The sequence below is a fragment of the Globicephala melas genome, chromosome 1 (assembly GCF_963455315.2).
Source record: "Globicephala melas chromosome 1, mGloMel1.2, whole genome shotgun sequence".
Taxonomy (NCBI): Eukaryota; Metazoa; Chordata; class Mammalia; order Artiodactyla; family Delphinidae; genus Globicephala; species Globicephala melas.
In genome coordinates, this window is record NC_083314.1 from 179275286 (window position 1) to 179302331 (window position 27046).

The 27046-nt window shown below is 51.4% G+C and overlaps 1 protein-coding gene across 5 annotated transcripts in view; it reads right to left on the reverse strand.

Annotated features, from left to right (window-relative positions):
* Positions 1-272: 272 nt before the first annotated feature.
* UBIAD1 (UbiA prenyltransferase domain containing 1) overlaps positions 273-27046 on the reverse strand; it is a 38555-nt gene continuing 11781 nt past the window's right edge. Inside the window, exons 2-4 of one of the 5 annotated variants that reach the window (XM_060289383.1) lie at positions 23946-24034; positions 21056-21123; positions 1278-1357 (exon numbers count right to left, since the gene is read on the reverse strand). In XM_060289383.1, coding sequence (XP_060145366.1) covers positions 21088-21123; positions 23946-24034 — 125 coding nt within the window. In that variant the 3' untranslated portion in view covers positions 1278-1357; positions 21056-21087. Of the gene's footprint in view, positions 1358-20791; positions 21124-21378; positions 24035-27046 lie in introns of those variants that run through there. The other 4 variants (XR_009560117.2, XM_060289388.1, XM_060289392.1 and 1 more) reach the window with 4 other exon arrangements.

Here is a 27046-nt window from a genome sequence, read left to right on the forward strand (position 1 = left end):
ATTGTCAAAATCATGCCCAAGAGAGGCTACCCCTGGCACGAGGAGCAGCTGGGTAGGGTGGGGTCAGGCCCGAGCCCTGCCACCTTTAGCTGTGTCATCTTAGGCAAGTCACAACTTCTCTAGGCCTCGGTTTTCTTATCTGTAAAATAGGAGGGTAACAATAATAAATTTTTTTTTTTTTTTTTGGCCACACCTTGTGGCATATGGAATCTTAGTTCCCCGACCAGGGATCAAACCTGTGCCCTCTGCAGTGGACCACTGGACCACCAGGGAAGTCCCAGTAACTCATTGATAAAGTATGCAGTGCATAAGAAATGTCCAAAATAATAGCTAATACATACTGAGAATTGTCTGCGTGGCAGGCACTGTTTTAAGCGCTGTTGTCGTCACTACTATTCTCGTTAGCAAGAAAAAGGCTCCGTCTTCTTTTCTTGTTTCTGGTGAGAGCTGGATTTTAAAGCTCCTCTGTCTGCTCTCCTGCTGCTGCTTCAGTTTCTTTCTCTCACAGAAGCACCTTCCAGAGAGCTGTTTCGCTGAGCCCTCTGCAGGTAACTACACGGCCAGATACAAGATTTGCAGCCTCCAGGCTTGGAGGGGCCCGAGGAAAGGGGAGGGCCGTTTGGTTCCTTTTCTAATCCCTTCTCGGAGCCTCTGACAGTGTTTTCCATCCAAGGACATGAGGCCAGAAATCCAACATCAGCTCAGAAAGGGAGTAAGAAGCAAAGCTCCCCAAGTGAGCTGCTGCGAAATCCTATAAAAACCCTCCTTCCATTTCCCTAATTTTCAGAGATGATGATTTATGGAGACATCTGTCTTCCCGCCTAAAGCTACTTCCTAGGACTTGAGCCGTCATCGATGTAAAACTAATGAAAGGTTTATGAATTACTGAGCTCCAGGTACCATTGATAAACTCCCTTTCATGCCCTTGTTATAGCTCATCGTCTGCACAGCTGCTGTGGGCCTTTGAAGCAGAGAGCAAACCTCAAAGGTGGATCATTTTAATCCTCCCCTCAGAAGAGGAAAACCTGTTTTTGCTGTTGCCCATCCCACCCCTGCCAGCAGGAGGGAGGGGGTCCAGGCTGGCAGGAGAACTGGGGGTCAGCAGAGCCCTCAAGATGCCATGAGAAAGTTCTGGACATAGTTGATGATGATGATCATGCAACTTGTGAATGTGCTTAATGCCACTAACTGCACTCTTAAAAATGGTTAAAATGGGGGCTTCCCTGGTGGCGCAGTGGTTGAGAGTCCGCCTGCCGATGCAGGGGACACGGGTTCGTGCCCCGGTCCGGGAGGATCCCACATGCCGCGGAGTGGCTGCGCCCGTGACCCATGGCTGCTGAGCCTGCGCATCCGGAGCCTTAAAAAAAAAAAAAAAAGGTTAAAATGGGAAATTTTATGTGATGTATATTTTACCACCATTTTTTAAAATTAAAAAAAGAAAGGCCACAGCCCTTTGGCCCAGCTGCTGCCTGAGTGCTCACTGCAGTCTGGAAGACCCCATTTCCTGAACATACGCAGGGACAAAGCTGCTCTGAGGCCTCACAACTTGTGGCCTGGAGCGCCTTCCGTGTGTCTGACCTCCATGTTTCTTGCTGTACTGTGAACTCCCATCCCTGTCTGATGAACTGTGGCTTCCTCATAAAAGAGAATGTTGCCTCACATCACAGATGCGATACATATAAGGTTAGCAGGGCGGGCTCTGCAGGCAGATTCTAGCTCTGCCACTTAAGGACTGTGTGGCTTTGGGCAAGTTACTTACCCTCTCTGTGCCTCTGTTTCCCCATATATAAAATGGTAGTGGGGGAGGGACCTACCCCATTGAGAGGCTGTAAGAAGTTAGCACTTTTACCATGCTTGGTACGAACCTAACACATAGTAAGTACTCCATAAAAGTGGGCTGTTAATTGTTTCTAGTTTTCCCTATGCTTCAAGCAATGCTGATAGCACCTTCTTTGGATATGAAAGCTGTAGCAGTTGTGGGGGGGAGGGGGTGGGATGGCAGTAAGCACAGGGTAGCAATGGGCAGGGGATGGTGGCAGAGCTGGGAGTGGCTGTGCAGCAAGGGTCTGCCTTCCCAGACTGCAGGTGCTCATGTCATGCTTTCTGAAAAAGAGTCACAGGTACACTGATAGCACAACTGTTAGGGACTGGCCACTCTGGAGGCACACACAGCCACTCCAGAGACCCCCGGCAGCTACACAATTAGCAGTGATCATCTGGAATGTGGGGGAAAGTGGGAAAAGTAACTGCCAGGCTTTGTGACTGTTTGCGACATCTGAGGCCAGTTCATGAAAAAAAGAAAACACGGCGGCTTCTGCCTTGTTCTCTCTTGTATCACTCACTCCGGGGAAGCCACCACCATGTGGAGAGGAACTGAGGCCTCCCACCAGCAACCAGCGCCGTGGGAGTGAAGCATCTTGGAAGCAGGTCTTCCAGCCCTAGTCAAGCCTTCAGATGACCACAGCCCTGGCTGTCATCTTAACTGCAGCCTCAAGAGAGACCAGAGTGAGCTTGCTCCCGAATTCCCAGCCCACGGAAAATGGGAGAGAGAATAGATATAGATGTTTATTATTATTTTAAGCTGCTAAGTTTGGGGGTAATTTGTTGTGAAGCACTGAGTAACTAATACAGGTTAGGAAAGAGATGGGTGGGCAGGGCCAGGGGTATCTCCCCCAGGGGGTGTGGAACTGATGGAAGTGAAGACATTCCCATGTATCTCCCCTTCACTTCCACCCTGTTTTTAGCCAAGTGAAATGCACTTCTATGTTTTGCTGCTTCCCAAACACACCCTGCCTTTCCCACCTCTGTGCCCGAAAATGCTGCTTTCTCAATGACTTAAGGCAGGGGTCAGGGGCTCAGCCCTTCTCACCGCAGAGCTGCTGGCCAGCTGGCCGTCTAATAGAAAGATCGTAGCTCTGCTTGTGGGAGAGTCTGTGCAGAGCACGGGGAGCCCTGTAGATTTTAATCCTTTCCCTCTTTAATCTTTCTTCCACCTCCTTTGGTTCATAGGTTTCCACATGCACTGCAGTTTCAGAAGATAAGCCCCCCTACCAGACATGGCAAACCACCCTCCTCTGCTCCAGTGGGAGTGGAATTCGGTCAAGCAGGAAACCACAGGATCTCCGATTGCCTTCTGGGAACTGGAGGAGCCCATGGGTGTCAGGGACCCAGGAACCTCCACCCCAGGCTGTCACTTCCTTCAGCCTCTGGCTTAGTCCTACTGAAAACGCGCGAGGCCTCTGGATGGTCTGGGAGCTGGGAGGGGAGGGGCTGCGTGACCCCTGGAGCGGTCGTGCTAGGCTGAGACAGTGGAACCTAACGGTCAAGAGCAGGGGTCTTTGAATTCAGACAGGCCTGGCAGCAAATCTCAGCTCCGCCACTTCCTGCCTTGGGACCTCCGACAAATGACTTCTTTCTCTGGGACTTGATTTTGCTGGGCACTCGATAAATAGGCGTGGCCAGCAGTAGGACTAGGGTCTGCAGGTGACCCCTCCCTGACCTCAGTCCCCCTCAGCCTTCCTCTGAGTAAACTGGCAAGCAAGGCAATTCTCCCACCTCGGAGCACCAGCCGGGCTGGGATACCATGTGACGTAAGGACATTAAGCAATCCTTCAGGTCAAAGAATCCCCACGTAACAAATTCATTCTGTGCAACAAAGAACCTGGGGCACCTCTGCTTGGGTGTTTGAGATCCGAATTGCTGCCTTGGCGCTTCAGAGACAGAGAAAGGAGAAACGAGCTCAGGGGCTCTGGGCAAAGACCTTTAGACCTGTTCTAGAAATCAGATTTGGCCGCCGCTCACCTGCCCTCCAGGTTTGGATGAAGGGAAGGTGAACTCTGGAGGGCTGCCTGTTGGGCATGGAAAACAGAGAGCGGGGAAGGGCAGGGATCAGGAAAGGGGTTTGATGGGGACACACAGACACGGGGGCCTCCCAAGCGATGCCCCTTTCCCTGACCCAGGGAAGCTCTGGGGGCGGCCAGAGGAAAGAGCTCTCTCATTGGTGTTAGGACGAGCAGACCTGAAACGTACAGACACAGACCGATAACCAGCCTGCACCGCTTCCATTCACATAGGCCAAGCTCTGCCCTCTCCCCACTCTGCAGACTTCACGTGGACACTTTCTTCCTCCCCAAGATGGCCTTGGATGTCGCTCATTCATTCATTTATTCATTCGACACCCTTGTATTGAATATCTCCTGGATGCCAGTGAACGTGGAAGGAGGGCAGAGTTGATTAATGAAATTCAAGTTCTAAACCCCAGCCAGAGCTCATGGAACCAATCATTATAGCTCAATCCACTCAGGTATCCATTAAAAAGTAGGGTATCACGGGGGGTGACAATGAAGGTGACAAAAACTGCCCAAGAGAGACTGGGAAGGCCTTTCCAGAGGCGGGCACATCTGAGCTGGGTCTTGAAGCCTGGCTAGGAGGAGTTCATCTCAGGAGGAAAAAGAGAAAGTGGAGAAGAGGTAGAGGAGGGGGAGCAAAAAGGGCATTCTAGGCAAAGAAAGTAGCACATTCGGGCACAAAGGTGGGAAAGGCAAGGCGTTTGGGGGAAGCAGCAAAACAGAAGAGGATTTCACTTGAACTGTGTAGAGAAGTTACAAGGGGGTGTCTTCCATCAGCTCCACACCCCACGTGAGATATCTCCTTCCCCATCTGCATTAGTTATCCAGTGCTGCATAACAAATTACCCCCAAACCTAGCAACTTAAAACAATAATAAACCTCTATATCATTATCTCTAGCAGTTTCTATGTGCCAGGAATTTGGGAGCAAGCTCACTCTGGGTCTCTCTTGAGGTTGCAGTCAAGATGTCATCAGGGCTGTGGTCATCTGAAGCCTTGGCCAGGGCTAGAGGACCTACTTCCAAAAAAAAAAAAAAAAAAATATATATATATATATATATACACACACACACACACACACACACACACATACACATATGTATGTATATATATATATAAACTGGCCTCAGAAGTCACAGTAATTTCTTTAATATCTTATTGGACCCTCAGATCAGCCCTATTCAATATGAAAGAAGACCACACAAGGGTGTGACTACCAAGCAGCTGTTGATTCTCGGGGATGCCTCCCTGATAGCCTTCGTCGGGACAAGCTCTGCTCTATAGAATTTCAGGAAAGCAAACAGACTCTGAGGAAGTCTTTTCCATCAGTTTCCATGAGGCTTTTCGAGACGCCTTCCAATAGTGACTGGCCAGTGGGTATGGTGCAGGACAGGTTCCCCGGGGGAAGGGGCCTGGGGGCCAGGAGGACCATCTGTGTCTCTCATAGCATGCCAACACATAAGACAGAACCCATCCCTCGTCATTGTCCAACGGCCCACATGGCTTCTGGAGTGGCTATCCTCGAAGCAGGCTCGTAGATGTGCCCTCCAGCACATTCCTGAGACACTGCCAGTTGGATAGCCCACACCAGGCAGGGGCCAGCCATGCCAGTGAGACCCACTCGGGGGCCTGGGACCAATTCGTAGGTTAGTTGGTAGTTGGGTCACCTCAGTGAGTCTCTACGTGCCCAGCCCAGGTCCTGGACAGCTCAGACCTGCCAGCCCCTCAGGCTGTGCAGGCCTTATATAATTGGAATGCCAGGCAGCACCTACAGACGAGTTTATCACACTCTGTATAATGTGTAAATACCATTAAGTTGGACAAATTTTCTCATTAATTCTCGGTCCCAGTGACAGGCCAGGAATTAACACAATTGATTTTCCAGTCCCTACTCATTATCAATCATCCCCCAGAACTTAGTCCCATTTCATCCGTTCCACCTGGGCCCCAGCATTTATTTGGAGGCTTCAACATATATTAAACTAATAAAGAGCAATGGGCACTGCCGTGTCTGCCCTGGAAACTGGCGGGCATGTGCGAAGAAAGAAATCTTGGGCAGAAAGTTATTTCTGGGGCTTATGGATGGAAGAATGGACAGCATTCGAGGGCACAGTCCTGTCCCCCGGGACGCTGGCATCAGCCAGCAGGTGCTCAGGCAAGGGTGTTAGCAGCTGCTTCCGTTATGAATTGCTGTGGCTTGGAACAACAACAGAGGTATTTGCTCATGATTCTGTGGGTGGACTACTCGGGCTGGTCTCTCCTGGGCTCACTCGTGTGCCGTCAGCTGGTGGCTGGGAGGGCCAGAGGGTCTAAAACTGGCCTCATGAACATGCCTGCTGCTTGGTACAAGCTGCCACCGGGTGGGTGGTCTGGGAACCTCAGCTTAGATGGCTCATCTCTGCTTCGTGTGGCTTCTCAGCCTTCAGGAGGCCAGACTCAACCCCTTCACCTGGCAGTCCCTGGATAGCCCCAGGTGGAGGAGAGCAGAAGCTGCAAGGCCCACTGAGGCCTGGGCGGGGACGTCATAAGGCATCACTTCCGTCATCCTCTATTGGTCAAAGTAAGTCAAAGATCAACCCAGATTCAAGGGATTGGGAAGGGGCTTCCCCGGTGGCACAGTGGTTAAGAATCCGCCTGCCAATGCACGGGACACGGGTTCGAGCCCTGGTCCGGGAAGATCCCACATGCCGCGGAGCAACTAAGCCCATGGGCCACAACTACTGAGGCTGTGCTCTAGAGTCCGCAAGCCACAACTACTGAAGCCCGCGTGCCTAGAGCCCATGCTCCGCAACAAGAGAAGCCACCGCGATGAGAATCCCGCGCACCGCAATGAAGAGTAGCCCCCGCCCGCTGCAACTAAAGAAAGCCCGCGTGCAGCAACGAAGACCCAACGCAGCCATAAATAAATAAATAAACAAATAAATTAATTTTTTTAAAAAAGGGATTGGGAAGGAAACTCTGCCTCTTGATGAGAAGAGTGGGGCAAAGGCACACCGCAAGGCGGGCCTGCCACAGGGAGGGGCTTGTTGCAAACAGGGTGTCACAGTCACCAATCCGGGATCAGGCTCTCAGATCCTCCTGCCGTGGGCAGTTTCTTCCCCATCCTTCATGCCAGGAGGAGGTGGCTCTCATTCAAGAGCTGACTTTGGGGCTTCCCTGGTGGCACAGTGGTTGAGAGTCCGCCTGACGATGCAGGCGACATGGGTTCGTGCCCCGGTCCGGGAAGATCCCACGTGCCGCAGAGCGGCTAGGCCCGTGAGCCATGGCCGCTAAGCCTGTGCGTCCATAGCCTGTGCTCCGCAACGGGGGAGGCCACAAGAGTGAGAGGCCCGCATACCGCAAAAAAAAAAAAAAAAAGAGCTGACTTTGGTACCCACAAAAGCAGGAGAGAAATGTGGACTGCAGTGACCTGAACAGTGACCACACCCAGCACTGAGGCAGGGGATAGCAGGTGGAGCACGTCAAAGTCCGTCCTGCCTCCATCTGACTTCGCTGCTACCGGGATGCTTCTGGACCACCCAGGGCCGAGTGGTACGTATTCAGAAATTGCAGCTAATTTTATGCATATATGTGGAACCTAGAAAAATGGTACAGATGAACCAGTTTGCAGGGCAGAAATAGAGACACAGATGTAGAGAACAAACGTATGGACACCAAGGGGGAAAGTGGCGGGGGGTTGGGGGGGTGGGATGAACTGGGAGATTGGGATTGACATGTATACACTAATATGTATAAAATGGATAACTAATAAGAACCTGCTGCATAAAAAATAAATAAAATAAAATTCAAAAAGAAAAAGAAATTGCAGTTAATTTTAATAGCAGCAAGAGCATGCGCACTTACAGAAGCAAATCCTTTGCAAACAAGTGCATGTTTTATGTGAGGCACTCATTCCAAGTCCAAGTCCAAAATAATTGTGGATTATCCACTGCTTTCGACTACCTGCTCCATCCCGCCCTCACAGAGGTTATTTCGGTTATTTTATTTCAATGATATAATTATGGTAGTATTAACAATCTCTACTTGACAAAGGGCTTTTAGGGGTAAATATTTTATTGAGGTGTAACATCCATTCAGAAGAATTCACAAATTTTCCCAAAGTGAATGTACCTGTGTAATCTGCACCAGGAAGACCCCCTCGGACCCACCCACCCCAATAAAGGGCAACCACTCTCCTGACTTTTCCTTTTTTTTTGGCCGCGCCTTTTGCGGCTTGGGGGATCTTAGTTCCCTGACCAGGGATTGAACCCAGGCCCTGGCAGTGAAAGCGCCAAGTCCTAACCACTGGACCGCCAAGGAATTCCCTCTCCTGACTTTTGACACCATAGATTATTTGTTTTGAAATGCTGTGTGTTCATAGAGAACACGCTTTCAGGAGACCCATCTGCCCAGCCCAGGTCCCAGACCTGGGAGATGGCTAAGGCATAGTCACCGCCTTCAGGGCTGTTGGATCAGGAATCCCTGCTTGGGGCAAGGGGATGGTTTTCCAACTTCTCAGGGCTCCTCTCCATCCTAAGTCCTGAGTGTCGTCCTTAAGGCAAAGCACCTCTTTTGCCGCACCAGATCCGAGCATGGGAACAGGAGTGGTGGGGGCCGGGGTGGGCAGAAGAGTGAGGGGAGGGAAGAGGAAGTGACCAGAGGTGAGTAAGCCTTTGAGGGCTCTGGCCAGTTTCCTTCCATCTTCTCCCAGACAATGGTCCTCATCCAACCCCTTGTCACTCGGGAGTACACAGCAAGCTGTTGGATGGTGTGGAAGGCAGGTGAGCTGGCAGGGGTGAAGTGAGGAGGGGAGGGTGGGAGGGCCTTAGGAAACATTCAGCAGGCTCTTCCTGAGTGCTTCCTAGAACAGGACAAAGTGGTGGGGCCCCAGGGGGAGGGGGCAAGCCCCCCCCTCAGCTCTCATATTCAGAGCTCACCTAGAACCATCGCTAGGCAATAATACACGTCTTTATGGAAACAATTTCGGATGAATTCTTTTTTTTCTTTTAATTTTATTTATTTTTGGCTGCATTGGGTCTTCGTTGCTGCGCGCGGGCTTTCTCTAGTTGCGGCGAGCAGGGGCTACTCTTTATTGCGGTGCGCGAGCTTCTCATTGCGGTGGCTTCTCTTGCTGCGGAGCACGGGCTCTAGACACATGGGCTTCAGTAGTTGTGGCACGCGGCCTTAGTAGTTGTGGCTCGTGGGCTCTAGAGTGCAGGCTCAGTAGTTGCGCACGGGCTTAGTTGCTCCCCAGCATGTGGGAACTTCCAGGACCAGGGCTCGAACCCGTGTCCCCTGCATTGGCAGGCGGATTCTTAACCACTGCGCCACCAGGGAAGCCCTTGGATGAATTCTAATGTGCTTTATTATGTGACTTTTTTGCTACAGGGCGGTGAAATAGTTCTGAATATTAAGTAGTAAGAGGTTACAAAGGGCATCTCTGCCTGGTGGGCACCTCCCTGGTTAATCAGCTCCCTAATACCCATCAGGTAAGAGGGGATGGCAGAACAGGGTCTCCCCGCTCCCACTCAAGGATTAGCTTCTCTCTTCTCTCATCGAAGTTGTCCGGGTGGACCAGGGCACTCTCTGCTGGGGCCTGAGCTCACCTGCAATCAGCCCCTAGACCCCAGCTAGGGGAGGAGACAGGTGCAGAGCAGGGTGTGGCTCGAGGGGGGGCCACAGGGGCGTGAGAGATGGATGGGACACTGGGGCCTCCATCCACCCCATCTCTGCCCCTTATACCCCACTTAGATGTGGATGAGGCACCTGTGGTGACAGAGGTGGCCCCATCTCCGAGCCTCCAGGGTTTGCGGGTCAGCAAAGCATTAAGTTTTCCCCACATTCCAGACAGGAGCAGAAGGGCTGGGATAGTTCTTTAGTCTTACACCGTCAGTCTCAAATCAGAATGGGGCATCCAGTGATGTGTGGAGCCAGGTCCCTCTGAGAAATGCTCCCCCTAAATCCGTCTCTCATCCAGCCCCTTAGGCCCTCCCTCCCAGGACAGTAGCCCATGGGCTGGACGTTTCTCTTCTCATCTGTCTCCCATCAAAACTCACACATCTTGAGTAGCATTCATTTTGGGGCCCATGCTCTGTTTGCCATGATGACAGGCAGTTTTTTGTTTTCTGCCCTCTGTGAGCCCTCCTCAGTTATACACTTATATTTTAGCATGGACCTTTGGGAGATATAATGCCTTCATTCACAGGACTGACTGATGATGGAATTTGAGGCACCAGGCAGGTTGCTGCAGAGCTATTTAGGTGCAGGAGAGCCTTCGAGCTCCCATTAAATCATAGTCACAGTGACCTGATATAAGAAGATATACTGTTCTTCCCATGAAAAGTTTTCACCTACAAACCAGCATGCTGCTGTCAAGTGCAGAGTTCAGCCTTTAAGAATGTGCCCAGCAGCAGATCACTGAATGAATGAATCCCAAACAAAAACGCAACCCAAGGGCTTCCCTGGTGGCGCAGTGGTTGAGAGCCCACCTGCCGATGCAGGGGACACGGGTTCGTGCCCCGGTCCAGGAAGATCCCACATGCCGCAGAGCGGCTGGGCCCGTGAGCCATGGCCGCTGAGCCTGCGTGTCCGGAGCCTGTGCTCCTCAACGGGAGAGGCCACAACAGTGAGAGGCCCACGTACCGCGAAATAAAAAAAAAAAGCAACCCAAGACTTTGACCTCATCAGCCGTTGACCTCATCCAGCCTACCAGATTCTGAGAGTCAAGGTAGAAGGCCAGAGGTCCCCATCATCCCTTCTCCTGACATCAATTTAGGGTCCAGTCCAGGTGGTGGACCTAGGAGAGAAGGAAGGCAGTTCCTTCCAGAACCAGTCCTCAGCACCCACTGGCCTGGACGAGGGGCCACCAGGGCAGCTCCTCCCCAAGTCTGGCCCAGGACCACTCAGGGCAAGGGAGGAGGTCCTTCCCCGCACCCATTCTATCCCAAACTCCAAGTTCCACAGAAGTGCAACCTTCCGGAAAGAGCCTGAAGTAGACACACAATTCTGTCGCAGTTTCTCCATTCCCCCTCCTGCACTAAATGCCTATTAGGGACAAAGGGACGGGAACAGAGGACAATAACATCTGTTTTTCCAACAAGCCGGTGACAATGCGGATCTGGAGGCGGAGCTCACGTCCGCACGGGGGCCCAGATGCGGCCCCCCAGCTGCAGAAGCAACTGGCACTCCATCATTTCTCAGAGATTATCTCCCGGTCGGCGGCTCCTGCTGTTTGCTGTATCCTCACCCGGGGAGCTATCGCTGCTCTCCGCAGGGTCAGCCCTGCCACTCTGCTTGCTTTTCATCTCTGTCATGGGCTGGGCCCCTGCCTCAAGAGGAACCTGGAAGCCACGAGTCCTCCAGTCTCGGTGCTGCCTTCTCAAGGCTGGGACCAAGGTCAGGATACGGGACCACACCACAGAGCCTGGTGGAAAGAGCACTGGGTGAGGAGTAAAGGACCTGGCTTCTAATCCCAGTCTGGCCACTGGCTCTGTGACCTTGCAAGGATGAACCTGTCTGGGGACCTTGGGAGCAAGGTGTTCAACCTTGCTGCAGGAGCCTCAATTTCCTCATCTATAGGATGGGCATCATATATCATAACTCCATCCTAGAATTGTGATGAGTCTCAGACGTGATATACACGTATGTGAACCTAATTCAGCCCAGACAGCAGAACTGAGGAAAAGGGTCATGAGACCCTGCAGCGCGGGTTTCTGTAGGCAATTTTGTCTGAGGCTGTTCACACTCAAAGGTGATATCTACCAAATTTGCAGGAGCCATGCTTCTACTCCAGGTCAGAGGGATGACTCTGGGGGTCAGACTGCACAAAGCAAATAGAATCACCCCCCTCTCAAACAGTGGGAACCCCAAGACCCTCTCTCTGATGTGTTCCTCAACCCTACTTCTTCTATCTCTCCTTCAACAAACACCCAGGGCAACCAGCGTGAGAAGCCCCCATGTGCAGGGAGAGCTCAGGGGGAGCCGGGAGAAGGGTTAGGGAGGGAAGCGGGAGGAGTGACGGGAAAGAAAATGGGAGAGGAAGACAATGACGAGAGAAGCAGCTGTGGTTCTTTCAATATTTTAAAGGAGATTTAAATTGAAAATGATATTTATAAAAAAAAAGAAATCACACTTTCCACCACCCTGTCTTCGTAAAGAGAAGCATTGAAAATGAAAAAGATTTTTAACCAAACAAGTGCTGCGTTTAGAGTCGGAGAAGAACCGATTCAGGTCAAGGATCTGCCATTCTGTGGCCCTGCGACCTTGAGCAATTCACCTGCCCAGCAAGCAGCACCTCTCAAAGCCATGGGGAGGCGGGGCAGAGACCCACGAGGAGAGGGTGTGGTGAACTTGGGGGATGAAGACTCTGTAAGCCTGGGCGGTGTGGACGGATGTTTCCACTCCCACGGCTTAGACTCCAGGGGGTGAACGTGAGGACGTCCTCCTCCCAGCAGCCCAGGCCACTTCCAGGAGCAGGTCATCAGACTCTCCAGGAGGGACTGGAGAACGGGGACTACAGATCTCCCAGGCCAGCAGTGGGGTTTCTGGGGCAGGGCCTGGCCTCTCCCAGGAGACGGGGCCCCACCTGGGGAAGCAGGTCTTCTCCCAGCTCTCAGGCAAAGCAAGATTAGCTGCACCTGATGGCCCGGGGCACGGATTACACAGCACTCTTCCCCACCTGACTAACTCGGTTATCTTTGTTAGACACCCGCTGTCCCTTCTTGAAAAAGGAATGGCTCTTCTCAGGACAGCAGCCCGCCCCCGTGCCCCACCTCTGTTCTGAGCTCCATCTCCCTGCCTCTGCCCGAGCGGCTCGGGGCTATCATTTGCTCACAGCCCCCGTGGTTTCCGTTTATCCTCTCTGCAATTGCATCGAGATTGGTTATCTGGTAATTGAGATTGTTTTACAAGGTGTCGCTCATTGCACTGAGTTTCATTAATTTTCAGCTTCTCTGAACACCCAGAGTAATAACTGCCCTGTTGGTGAGGAAGCAGAGGAGTGGGTGTCCCACACGTACACAAGTGCACACATGTGCAAGTGGGCAAATTTTTTTTTTTTTTTTTTGCTGTACGCGGGCCTCTCACTGTTGTGGCCTCTCCCGTTGCGGAGCACAGGCTCTGGACGCGCAGGCTCAGCGGCCATGGCTCACGGGCCCAGCCGCTCCGCGGCACGTGGGATCCTCCCAGACCGGGGCACGAACCCGTGCACCCTGCATCGGCAGGCGGACTCTCAACCACTGCGCCACCAGGGAAGCCCGGGCAAATTTTTTTAACATAATGACAACCCTGGTAAAATAGACTTCAGACGTTTTCTGGATGTCCTTCCCTAGTTGAACTTTGACAGGAGCCCAAGGAGATGATGTTACCTGTCCCCATAGCACATTTGGGAAATAGGACCCCTTGAAAATTCCTTTAACCTAGAGATTTTTTTTTTATTATTTTATTAATTTTTATTTTTGGCTGTGTTGGGTCTTTGTTGCTGCACGCAGGCTTTCTCTAGTTGCGGCGAGCGGGGACTACTCTTCATTGCAGTGCGCGGGCTTCTCATTGCAGTGGCTTCTCTTGTTGCGGAGCACGGGCTCTAGGTGCGCGGACTTCAGTAGTTGTGGCTCACGGGCTCTAGAGCACAGTCTCAGTAGTTGTGGCGCACGGGCTTAGCTGCTCTGCGGCATGTGGGCTCTTCCTGGATCAGGGATCTAACCCGTGTCCCCTGCATCGGCAGGCAGACTCTCAACCACTGCACCACCAGGGAAGCCCCTAACGTAGAGGTTCTTGAAGCCCCTTTGAATGACAGGCCATTCACAACCATATATAAGACCACCTGTCTCTCCATCCAACTCTCTCTTAGCACCTGCTCAAAGGTCAGCCTCCCAGGGCCGTAGGGCATTCAAATAGGAAGCCACCGGGCTTCCCTGGTGGCGCAGTGGTTGGGAGTCCGCCTGCCGATGCAGGGGACACGGGTTCGTGCCCCAGTCCGGGAAGATCCCACATGCCGCGCAGCGGCTGGGCCCGTGAGCCATGGCCACTGAGCCTGCGCGTCCGGGGCCTGTGCTCCGCAGCGGGAGAGGCCACAGCAGTGAGAGGCCCGCGTAACACACACACACACACACATACACAAATAGGAAGCCACCTTCCTTCGAGCCCCAAGGCCAGAACCTCAGGGATAGCGGGCTCTGGTAGGGGGAGGGGCAACTTTCCCATGGTCACCCCACTGGGATTCCAGTCTCCCTGAAAGGCTACAAATGGGTCCTGCCTCGGTTTCCTCATAGAACCTCGTGTGAGTGCCAGAGCAGAGCCCCCCAGGAAATCACCAAAGGGACGCCCCCCAAACACACACACACACACACACACACACACACACACACAGAGTTTCACAATAAGTAGTTTCTTTTCTTTTCTGTCTCCCTTACTATTGTATAAGCTCTGTGAGGACAGGGACCTGGTCTTGTTCACCTTCTATTGTTAGTTTTTAACACAGTGCCTGATACTTATCAGGTGCTCAACGAATGTCTGCTGAGTGAAATGACCGTACTGGGCATTGTGCCAGCACCGTGAAGCACACCATCACGTCAGCCAGGGATCCTCTGCCCTTTAGTGCGGAAGCCTGATATTATACAGAAACGACCACATTCTGAAATATTCATCAGTAAGAGAGGAAAGGGGACTCATTTTATGAGGTGCCTGTTACATCCCAGGCACCATGCTAAGTACTCTCTGAACAATAGTTCATTTAAACTCAAAACTACCCTACGAGGCAAATATTTTCAGCCTGCTTTGTAGAGAAGAAACTGGAAGCTCATAGGGGTTACATAGCTTGGCTGAGCACATCCAGAGGGCGAGTGATACAGCCTGGACTTAACTGAACCCAGTGCTGTCAGACTCCATGAGTGTTTCACTAGTTAAGCTCCATGAGTGATGTCAGGAGTGCCTGTTTGTCTGTCTTTCCTCTGGGACTGTAAGATTCCTGAGGATAGGGACCAGGTCTCATTCACCATTATACCCCAGAGCCTAGCCAAGTGCTGGAACATAATACTTGCTCATTTAACTGTGAATGACTAACTGGTCTCGCAGCCACCTGTAGGTGGCGCCAGAGAAGCAGAGGCGAGACAGAGTTCTTTGTCATAAGCAGTGAATTGATCTGGGTCTGTGACAGTGGGGTGGGGAGAAATTAATCTCTGCTGCCCTCCTTCTCCCACAGCCCTTTGTGCCTCTGTTATGACACTTGAGATGGCATCAGAATAACTTATGTATGTGCGCTCTCTTCCCCAGCTTACTACGAGCCCTTAAAAGGCAAGGGCAAGCTTATTCATTTTGAGTCCTAGGACAGAGCTGGCCCAGAGTGGGCTCTCAGTGAGGGTCTCTGGCCCTGGAAGCATCAGCTAGAAGGCCCTCGTTGGTGACCTCTGACCCCCTCAGCACGTCCCCTGCATCTGTGCTACTCCTCGCCTGCCATTCCCCGGTCTCAGTGCAGTCCGGAGGGAGGTGGTCTTCCCATTCTCCTAACACGATGCCTTCCCTGGACCTCGTCTCTCAAGGCCATTCATCTTGATTAGGTATTGGCAGCCTTGGCTATTAAATGCCCCACCATCCCCTCCTGTTTGTTTCTCAGCAAGGAGGTGTCAGGGCTTTTCATTATTCAGGCTTTGACCTTGGCAGTGGTGCAATGGCCCTTAGCACACCTACCTCGATGCTGCAGTCTTGTCTGGCCGCGCTGCCAAAGAGGTTGATTAAGGAAAACTTCGCCCACGCTCTCAGGCGGCAACCAAGGGACTTTCTCCAGCTGGGTGAATTGGGGACAGCTGCCCACCAGCACCTCAGCTTCTGAGGAAACCATCACCCTCATGGCCACCTCCTCCTGGAAGCCTTGATCCCAACTCCTCATCACCTCCTCCTGGAAGCCTTCCTGATTAGCTCCATCCGGCACCTCCACCCCTACCCTCAATGCACAGTGGTTGTCAGGGTTTATTCAACAGTTGGCAGGTGTCAGCCGCCCCTCACTGAACCCAGAGAGCAAGTCTTCTGTGTCCCAAACACGTGTAACTCTCAGCTCCAGGTGCTGCTCACCCGGAAGGTAGGGAGGGGCTCTTTCAGGCTCCCCGCAGCCACGTGCTCCGGAAGCGGAGTCACCATTCCTGATGTGGGCACTCTGACTCAGTGGCTGGGTGAGGACTGCAAGGAGAGAAAATGAAGGCAGGCAGCTGGGGGAACAGGAGGAGAAATTTAACCTGAGGACGCACCTTGCTGTGTTGTGGGCAGACAGGAGCCACTCTCCGTTATTCAGGGACGGGAAGATCTGACCCCAAACCTTAGTCCATCCAGCCGGAGCAAGTCAGACAAGTGGGCTTAATTATTATCTCCATAGAGCCAGCCTCCTGGGGACACAGGGCAGAGGGTTTGAGGGGGCCTCACCTGGCAGACCAGAGGGCAGCAGCCCAGTGCCAAGGCCAAGGGCAGTGCCCAGCCCGCAGCACCTCCTCGACCTCCAACTGCTTGTCTGTCTCGTTCCCCAGGTCGCAGAGAGCGCCACCAGCCAGGAGGTGGCCTGTCCCACCTGGATGGGAACCACAGCCCCGGCCCTAAGCCACCTCTGGGGGCCTGCACTAGCCCGGCCACTCGCATATTCTTGAGAGCAACCCCAGGAGACCCTGCCTAAGAGCACTGGTGGGACCAAGGAAGTTGTGAAGGCTGTGTCACTTTCGACGCTTCTGACACCCCCTTCTCAGGCACACACCACCACCAGCCGTACTTCCCCTTCTTCACCACCCTCCCACTCCCAGGGGCGGACCAACTGACTGAGCGCCCAGAGTGTACAAGGTGCTGCAGGACATACAAAGACAGAGAAGACGAGCAGAACTTGCACTGAAACAGTTCAAGGTTAGAATCATGGCTCCATCACTTACTAGCTGGGTGACCCAGGGCAAACATAAGACTCTCCCTCAACTTCAGTTTCCTCTCTCATGAAAAAAAGACCTTAATACACCATTCATGGGGTTGTTCTGAGGATTAAAAGAATGTTTTTAAGCTTTGAGAACAATGCCTGGCACACAGTGATGGTTTTATTACTGTCATTCACTCAGTCATTCAGCAAACATTTATTTAGAGGCTTCCACGTACCAGGAAGATGAGCTGGATCTTAAAAGATCTTAAGAGTTACTGCCAAGTTTCCCTTTCTCTCCCAGCCCCTTACCGCTCAGGGGCAGCAGATGTGATGCAGTGGTCCAAACTCTAACACCTGTCGGTCAGCCCTACAAGTCTTGCCGCCCCCAGAGGTGACTCAGTCCTTCAGCACCTGCTCTGAGTCCCAAGTCCTGTGCTCGAGATGACTTAGGATGGTGAGTAAAGCACCCTAGTCCTCCCACCTCCTGGGGGCGGCCGACAATAGACATTTGACAAACTAACAGATGTGTGACACCCATACCATGCCCGGGCCTGCCCTGCTACACCCACTGTGGCCCTAATGCGGACAATTCGAAGTCAGGCTGGGGGAGAGAGGGACAGGGATATGGCAGGAGTGCGGGAGGGTGGACTTGGGGTGCTCCTAGAGTAGCAGCAGGCAGAGGGCTGCCTCTCTGGATGTACTGGCATCATAGGAGGGCCCCAGACCAACTTCCCTTTACCCTCGAAACCTGGTTGAAATCATGTGATCAAGACCCTCACTGTCCCTCTCAAGATGCTCAGGACCCTCCCAGAACTCCCACATCTTGAGGTGGGTCAGGGGCAATGAAGGGGGTTTGCCCTGCAATTATAGCCTTTCCCCCACCCCAGGAAGCTGTCTGCAGGCCCTCCTGAAGAGCCAGGCTCAGCCCTTGTCACCTCTTCAAGCAGGGGACCTGACTCGGTTTATACCACTGTTTGGCATCCTGGCTTCGTCACTCACTGTGGGAGGCCTGTCCCAATTGGAAAAAGGGTAAATCACAAATGTCAACTGGCTGAGACCCAAGTGCCAGGTTCTCCCCAGAGGCACTACTTTTACACCAGCCTGCACAGTCTGGAGCCTGTAATGAAAGAGGCTGACAGTCCATTAGCGGCAGAGTAGTCTGCGGGGCTTGGAGGAAAGGAGCTGTCATCCACCTCCCTTCAAGGGTTTTCAAGGGGGAAATCAACTCTGTGTGCATGTGCATGTGTGTATGTGTGTGTATAATCTTAAAAAAAAAAAAAGAAAGTAATATCAATCACAGCCGTGTCCCTTAAAGTCGGCAGACAATGATCTGACATCACAGAGAACTGTCAACATGTTTTTTGTACTCTGTCCTTCCAACCCCTGGGGGCAGGTCTGAGAAATGATCCCATAATAATAGAACACCCATATCACAGGATGGGAAGACGCTTAAGGTCTTCTCATACACCCCCCTCTGATGTCCAACTCTTCACTTCAATGTTCCTGACAAGAAATCATCCTTTCGCTTGAATGCCTCTAGTCACAGGGACCTCACTGCCCACTGGGACGTTTCAAACATCTCACTTGCTGATTCCTCTAATGGTTAGAAAGTTCTTCCTGACCTCAGAGCTTAAATTTGAGATCAAATAAGTTCCACCCGTTGGTCCTAGCTTTGCCTTTGAAGTTTCAGACACACACACACACACACACACACACACACACACACACACACTCCCACCCCAATCCCTTTTCCCCAAGACAGCCCTCTCCTTTCTATGCTGACATGGTTTTAAGTGCCCTCACCAGTCTGCCTACTGCTTTCTGGACAAGATCCAGTTTGTGAATAACACATCTTCAGAATGTGGTACCACACTGAGAGACGTAAAATCTCTGCCGCAGCTGTTACCAGTGTGAAGACACACATGTGTGTGCAGGTAGAAATGAAATTCCTGGAGCCGTATTGTCATGCACTCCACATTTCATCCCATATTGTTGAACGCCTTGCTGAAATCCCAGTGTGTTACATCCAAGGCATGCTCTTGATTTATCATCACATTTGCTCTATCAAAAAAGGAACTAAGAGGGACTCCCCTGGTGGCTCAGTGGTTAAAAATCCGCCTGCCAACACAGGGGACACAGGTTCGAGCCCTGGTCCGGGAAGATCCCACATGCCGCGGAGCAGTAAAGCCCGTGTGCCACAACTACTGAGCCTGCACTCTAGAGCCTGTGAGCCACAACTACTGAGCCTGTGCACCTAGAGCCTGTGCTCCACAACAAGAGAAGCCACCACAATGAGAAGCCCGTGCACCGCAACGAAGAGTAGCCCCTGCTCACCACAACTAGAGAAAGCCCGTGTGCAGCAACGAAGACCCCATGCAACCATAAATAAATAGATAAATAAATAAGGAACTAAGAGGACTTCCCTGGTGGCGCAGTGGTTAAGAATCCACCTGCCAATACAGGGTACACGGGTTCAAGCCCTGGTCCGGGAAGATCCCATGTGCCGCAGAGCAACTAAGCCTGTGCGCCACAACTACTGAGCCTGAGCTCTAGAGCCTGTGAGCCACAACTACTGAGCCCACGCACCCTAGAGCCCATGCGCCACAACTACTGAGCCCTAGTGCTGCAACTATTGAAGCCCACACTCCTAGAGCCCGTGCTATGCAACAAGAGAAGCCACCGCAATGAGAAGCCCGTGCACCGCAACGAAGAGTAGCCCCCGCTCACCACAACTAGAGAAAGCCCACGCGCAGCAATGAAAACCCAACACAGCCAAAAAAATAATAAATTTTTTAAAAAAAGGAACTAAGAAAGAAGGAAAAATGCCCAGGAATGGGCCCAGCCCACCATGTGTGGTTGACAGCACAGGGATGGGCAGGACATGAGCCTTCCTTGTTCTGGACACTAACCTATTAATTCCACCTCGGGTCACATTAACCAACATGGAAGCCAAAGCTCATCACTGACTCAAGCTGTGCTTTGGGCCAGGTCACAGGCTCAGATTTTGGCTTAAATAAAGGAGTAACAGAAGAGTTGGTAAGATAACATATGATGTATTTCATCATTCCACTTCGGAAGAGGCCAGCATTGAGCTTCTAAAGGCCCCTGGGTAGGGTTTTGTGCAAAGGTCCTGCAAGGGGTGAGGAAGGAGGGAAATGCTCTGAGTAGGTCAGGTGGATGAGGTAGTTCACAGAGAAAGTGGGAGCTTCTGCCAAAACTGGGCAGAAATGGGGATGCAGTGACAGGGACAAGGGCTCTCCAGGCCCACGGTACTCGGCAGGGAAGGCTGCTGTCAGGGGCATTTTGAACCCTTCTATCACAGAGTATCCAAGAAACAAGGGTAGATTCCAGGGCCGAGCCCCTGCATGAAGCAGCAAGGACGCAACCTTACAGACAGCGAGCCCATGGAGCAAGGACCCAGCCAGCATCTCTGGCTTCTGCTCCACGGAGGCCCAGGGGTCCTGGGTGGTCCCAGGGAGACAGAAGCAGGCCCAAGAGGTGAATAAGGCTGCATTTCCAGCCACCCCCATTGGGGAGCAGAATAAGTCTGACTCACAGAAACAAAGGCACGTGATGCTCTACTGCAGAGTCATCAACACCCACCACATCTGTGGCTCTCACTCCATGGATCTTCCCCTTCTGATGTTATATTGGGTTGGCCAAAAAGTTCGTTCGGGTTTTCCCATCAGCTGGAAAACCCCGAACGAACTTTTTGGCCAATCCAATATATTTGGTTTGGGGGACCCAAGTGTATTGCTTATACAGTAAGCCCCCTACACACAAACCTTCAAGCTGCGAACTTTCAAAGATGCGGACGCGTGTCCAACCACGTAAGTTAGTTCATATGTCTGGCGTACACTGTCGCGTGCATGCATCCTCTACAGGTGGTTGTGCTCTTGTGTACTTTACTGGACAGCACCGTATAGAGTACAGTAGTACAGTGTCTTTATTTCAAGCCCAGGATGTCCAGAAGCAAGCGTAAAAGCAGTGGTGATGTAGCTGGTACTACTGTACTTTTCAAGGTACTGTACTGTAAGACTAAAAATGTTTGCTTTTTTGTGTTTGTTATGTATTATTTGTGTGAAAAGTATTATAAACCTATTACAGTACAGTACTATATAGCCGATCGTGTTAGCTGGGTACCTAAGATAACTCTGTTGGATTTAGGAACAAATTGGACTTACGAACGCGCTCTCGGAATGGAACTTGTTCGAATGTAGGGGACTTACTGTATTTACTCATGGCAAAGTTTTCCTTTCACACATCAAAGCAGCCTTTTCAGTCTCCCAGAAATTCACCTAACTAGACTATTATCCATGCCACGTATCTCTGCTGTGTTCATGAGGACATACCGTCAAATGCCCAGCAGAAACCCAAATGTCCTCTATCTGCTGCACGTTCCCAATCTATCAGCAGTGACCTGCTCGAGAAAAATGAAAGTAGGAAACGACAGAAGGAAACAAGGTTAATCTGGCCTGCCTGGCTCTTGGCAAATCCCTACTGTCTCTCCTAAGGGCTCATCAAATCTGGTCAAACTCACCGCCAAAGATCAGGCGCCCCACCCCCTCCCCACTGAATGTGCCCGCGCTGGTCTCCTGAGGTTTATGAATCAGAGTTCACAAGCAGACGATGAGGCAAGCAGCAGGAGAGAGCACAGGGAAATGGGAAGCCAGACCACTGATAAGCATTTTCCTTTTTTAATTAAAAAAATTTGTTTATTAACAAGTCTAAAGAAAACCTTCATTGAATCAGGGGATGTAGTACAAATTATAGTGACCTGCATATAAAACCTGGCATCAAATTTGGCCTTTTAGAAAGATTTATATATAAAAATATGCATTAAAACCTGCACCAGGGACTTCCCTGGTGGGGCAGTAGTTGAGAGTCCGCCTGCCGATGCAGGGGACACGGGTTCGTGCCCCGGTCCGGGAGGAGCCCACATGCTGCGGAGCGGCTGGGCCTGTGAGCCATGGCCGCTGAGCCTGAGCATCCGGAGCCTGTGCTCCACAACGGGAGAGGCCACAACAGTGAGAGGCCCGCGTACCGCAAAAACAAAAACAAAAACAAAAAAAACCCTGCACCAGAACATAGTGCAGAGGCTAACTGACACCCCCGAAGGGAGGGCTTACCAAGATGGTCTGGTCTGTGGACGCAGGGAGCTCTCGGTCCGACGGCCTCAGGGGTGAGCCTTATGTGACAATGGCCTGCTGGGAAGGAGCCCGAAAAGCTTGTCTCTTTGAAGGCAGGACTCCTGTGAGCACCAAAATGCCACTAGCCTGGCATAAAACAAAAATGGTGCTGGGAGAAGACAGCCAGGAGAGAGGGCTGTCCTCCTTTTCCTCATTACAGGGCTCTGACCACTATTTGGAGATTCTGAAACTCTACAGACAAACCACCTGTAACTTTACAGGAACTTCTGCAATTTCCAAGTATGTTTTTCCAAGTAAGCTGCCCAATTCTAACTCAAGGAGCCAAATCATAAGTGGCCTGATTTTAAGGATTAAGAGCTAGTTCTGATGTCATTTTCTGCAGGCCAAGACCCTGAAATGCCTATCAGAATGGCTATAATCACAACAGAAAAGCATGATGACGATGGTCTCAATCTATTTTGGTCTTGGACCCAATGCAACCAAGCAATTCTAGCCCAGAAGTTATACTTCACAGACACTGAAACAAGAGGCAGCTTTGATCAATGCTGGAATTCCCCCATCCTGGGTACAAACTATCTCTGCACAAGGCAACTGAAGCCTTTGGGAAAAGCCGGGTCAGTATTGTATATCTGTCCTCAAGGAGGAGGATGCAGTGTCCTCACTGATGAGCCTGTCATTTTCGCTGAACAGGGTCAGGACTGTTTGACCATTGGCTTATTCACTCATGGAGCAGCTGCTGTCCTTGGTCTGCTCTTCCTCTGGTTCTGTGGACAGGGGCAACCATCCCTGACTCAGTTGCTAAGCTGCTGCCCAAACAGCAGGGCTCCACGGATGGGAGACACACAAATGGGGACCTGAAAGAAATGGAGGGCGGGCATAGGGGAGTGCGAGGAAGCACGATGGGGGCAGGCGAAGAAGCGGCCTTGTGGGCCTTCAGTAGTCGGCAAGGACAGCCAGGGCCTTAACAACTTCGGAGCGCTGCGAGTTACTGAAAGGGCTGGGAGTCCTTCCTGTCATGCCAGTGGGCTCTACAAGGGGAAACCAGCCGCCCTACCAGTTTCTATCCAAAAGCAGAGTGATTTTCTCAGCTGCCTCCAAGGTGTTATTTTTTTGTTTTTGTTTTTTTTCCTTCCAAGCCCTCTGCTCCACTGTCCTGCTGCAGGGTGATCTGATGCTTTTCCTCAACTGTGGCAATAAATGAAGTGAGGACAAAAGGGTCTGAATCACAATTTAGGCAAAAAGCCTAGAGCCTGGTCAGGCTGTTAATGAGGGACTTTCTCTCTCAAGGTAGTGTAAAACCAGACCAAAACAGCAGAGGACACTCGGCCCAGTTACTATGGCTCTTTCAGGACAGGAGGCCAGTCTGCGCGGTTCCTTCACCAAGTCTTAGGGCATCGTAGCCCACTAAAAGTGACCTGACATCACCCTCTAGTGGAAATTATAAATAAAACAAGGGCCATGCGTCCAATTTACCTCGTTCTGACACCAGAGTGGTTTCAAGAGTCCCCGTAAAACGGAATAAAATAACAAAAACAAAACATTCTCTTTAAGAATGTAATAATAAAAAAAGGTGGGCGTTCACAAGCCATCCTTCAGCCCCTCACTGCCAAATCACCTTCCCTCCTCAGACACTCTGCCTTCAACACATTCTGAGAAAGGGGGGACATGTTGTGGCGTGCGGCTACTGGTCCCCTTAGAGTTTGGGCAGACTGCCTGCCGGTGCCAGAATGATGCTGGAAACGTAGAAGAGGCCCAGCAGAAGGTTGAGTTTGGCAGTTCTCTGGGGCAGTTTGTTGAAAGTCTGGCTTCGGAACTGTCTCTCAAGGGAAAAGGCCATGGGAATGGTGAGCAGGGGCAGCGCCAGGCTGATGCTGCAGTGCACAGCCAGGATGCTGAAGATCAGGTAGGGCAGGAAGAGCAGCGTGTTGTAGAGCATGTAGGAGAGAGTGGGGCCAATGAGGATGGCGAGCGTGACGATGCCAGCCTCCCGGTCGGACTCCATATCCCTGGTATTGTTGGAATGGAGGATGGCCTCGGTGCTAAGGGCGAGGGGGATGGCGTAGACCAGCGGGAAGACCGCCAGGGACCCCACCTGGACGGCGTAGGCGAACATCACAGCCAGCGGGCCAAAGGTGATGAGGATGATGAGGTCTCCCAGAGCCAGGTACTTGAATCCAATTCCTAGGCCAGAAAACACAGAGAGCTGCTGTGAGGTCAGGGGCTGGAAACCGCGGCAGTCAAAAGGCAGGCTGCTGTGGCTGCACGGGGCATATTCTTAGGCTGTGAAGCGGGGCAGTGGTTGCACTCCCCTCCCCTCCAGAGCAAAATCTGACTTTTTTCTCCAGTGGCACAGAGGGACAGAGAAGACTAATCGTTTAGCACCCAGTTCAGTCTCAGAGTCATCCCCGAGTTTTCCTTCCTGCTGTCCCCCAACAAAGCCCTGCCACAAAGAGCGGGGGCCTCCCAAACTAGTGGCTACCAGTGGGGAAGAGGGTAGAGGGGCAAAACAGGGGTGGGAAGTGGGAGGTACAAACTACTGGGTGTAAGATGGGCTCAAGGACGTGTTGTACAACTCGGGGAATACAGCCAGTATTTTGTAATAAATGTAAGTGGAAGGTAACCTTTAAAAACTGTATAAAAAATTGAAAAAAGTTGAAAAAAAGAAAAAAGAGCAGGGGGTTCCAAGTCACAGACAGTTCAACGGGAGAGCCCGTGAAGGATCTCCCAGGTCTTACGGTCCAGGGCTTGCGTTTCTTTCATCCTCCACCAACCCCTGCAAGACACTGCTTCTGTCAGGAATGCCCTGAGATCAGCCCCTCACGGAATATCCACCCCAGCCTCTTACTTTTCAGCCACAACCTCTGGAAGCATCTTCTGGTTCTGAGAATCTCGTTAATCTCAGTGAAAGTTCAGGGTTCCCAAACTCCACACAGAGCAACTTTCACCCACATAATGAGTAAAACAGCTGAGACAAGGAACTTACAACACTGCTTCCCCTCTCTGGTGCCCATGGAGTTACAACACTAAATAATCCCTAACTTTTCCTCCCATACTGCTAATCTACTTCAAATCCTGTCTAAGCCCCATCTTTCAAACTGGCCCAGTTTCTCCATCTCCAATGCTCCATCCCCAAATCCACGTCAAAGTCATCTCATGCCTGGAATACGGCAACACCCTCCCGACTGATCCCTCAGCTTCTGTTCTCATAACCACCTCCCCTCCCCATTCCTAATCACACCTCCACGATGCAGCCAAAATGATCCTCTCAAAATACTAAGCTAGTCATGCCCCATCCCCAACGTACACCTGAAAACGCTTCTCAACCAGTTGTCCTCCGGATAAAAGAGCCCCAGATCTTCCACCTAGCTCACCTCTGGCCCTGCCCTGCCTCCCTCCTGCCTGACTTTGAGCCCACCTCCCCTCGCCACACATACTTCTTTCAGTTCCTCAGGGCCTTCAGACACTCCCCCGACCCCGACTCCTTGCCTGGCTAACTTCTACTCATCCTTCAAGACTTTAAAGACCATTCCTCGAGGCAGCCTTCCTCGGCCCTAGACCACATTTGGTTCCCCTTGCAGTGTGCCCCACAGCACCCTGACTTCCACTTTCGTAAACTCCATCACACTTCTAGTTTTTTTTTTTTTTTTGACCGCACTGTGTGGCATGCGGGATCTTAGTTCCCCGACCAGGGATGGAACCCATGCCCCCTGCAGTGGAAGCTCAGAGTCCTAACTGCTGGACCACCAGGGAATTCCCACACTTCTAATTCTTAATCTCTGTCTCTCCCACTAACCTGTAGGTTTCAATGAGGGCAGGGCCTTGTGTCTGGCCAGTTAACAGCTGGCTCCCCAGTGCTTGACACAAAGGATGAGCTGAACCCAGAGCTACAGTAACAAGCACCTGGAATTTGGAACCAAGGTCATGAAAAATGTCCCACTTGGATTGAAACAGGCAAAGCAGCACGGAAAGGGTGAGAGACACCCACTCAAAGAGGTGATCCACACATATATTGCTACGGAAGCTTGGGAAACCTCTGATCTAATCAAGCTACCAAGGCATGGCCTCGGGATCAGAAAATTAAAAAAAAAAACTATTCGGTCATCAGTTGCATTTTAAACAGCCTAAAACGATAAGGGACAATGATCTGTAAAAGATCTAAAAGCATGGTAGCCAAAGAACAAGATGCAGCCCAAGTTCACCTCCACACCTAGTGGCTGGGATCCTTTAGTGCTAAATGACCACCCTTGATTCTCTGGAAGGAAGCATCTCCAGGAAAGGGTATAACCGGCATGGCCCCTGTACCCCCAACACACAGCAAACTAATTCTGTACCCCCCAGGCAGTGTTTTGATAAATAATTTGGTTGTCTGAGGACATGCCCTCCAGGAGGAAGGTCTCTGAAGCAGCACCTCGGCTCCAATTCTAAATTAGGAAATCGATGTCTTGTGCGGTATCTCACACGTTTAGGCAACTACCCCTGCCCAAGGAAGATGCCAGGCAGGAATGCTCCCAGCACCAATCTAGCAAATTTCTCCACCAGCTGTCTGCTCTTCTTCTGCATTTTTTCTCAGATCTCCAAGCAGACTTCGGGGCTCTTGACCTCTGGCAAGAGTACCCAAGAACACCACCTTAGATCGCCTGGCAAAAAACAACGTAAGCAAAGCTTCTTGAGGTTATCTGACACCAGAAAATGACAAAGCCCTTGAGCAGAAAGCCCTGTTTCCTGAGCGTCCGACCCAAGGCTCATGTGCTCCACCTGATTCAGAGATGTGGCCCACCTGGGAGTTTCCTTTTAGGCACTCCCCTCCTCCCAACACCGTTTTCCACATGAGCCAGCACAGTGAAACACTGGGCCAGTTCTCCACACAGCGGCCAGAATGAATTTCTTAACACATAAATCAAAATGTTGGCATCAAAAGGATGTGGAGTAAATGGAACTCTCACGCCTCGCTGGTGGGGAGGTAAAAGCAGTAGAACCACTTCAGAAAACACTTTGGCAGCTTCTCATAAAGTTAAACATCATCTACCCTATGACCCAGTAATGCGATTCCTAGGCATTTACCCAAGAAAAATGAAAACAAGTATCCACAGAAGACTTGAACATGAATGTTCAGTCATAATAGCCAAAATATGGAAATAATCCAAAAGTCACTGAACAGGATAATGGATAAACAAATTGTGGTACGTCCATACA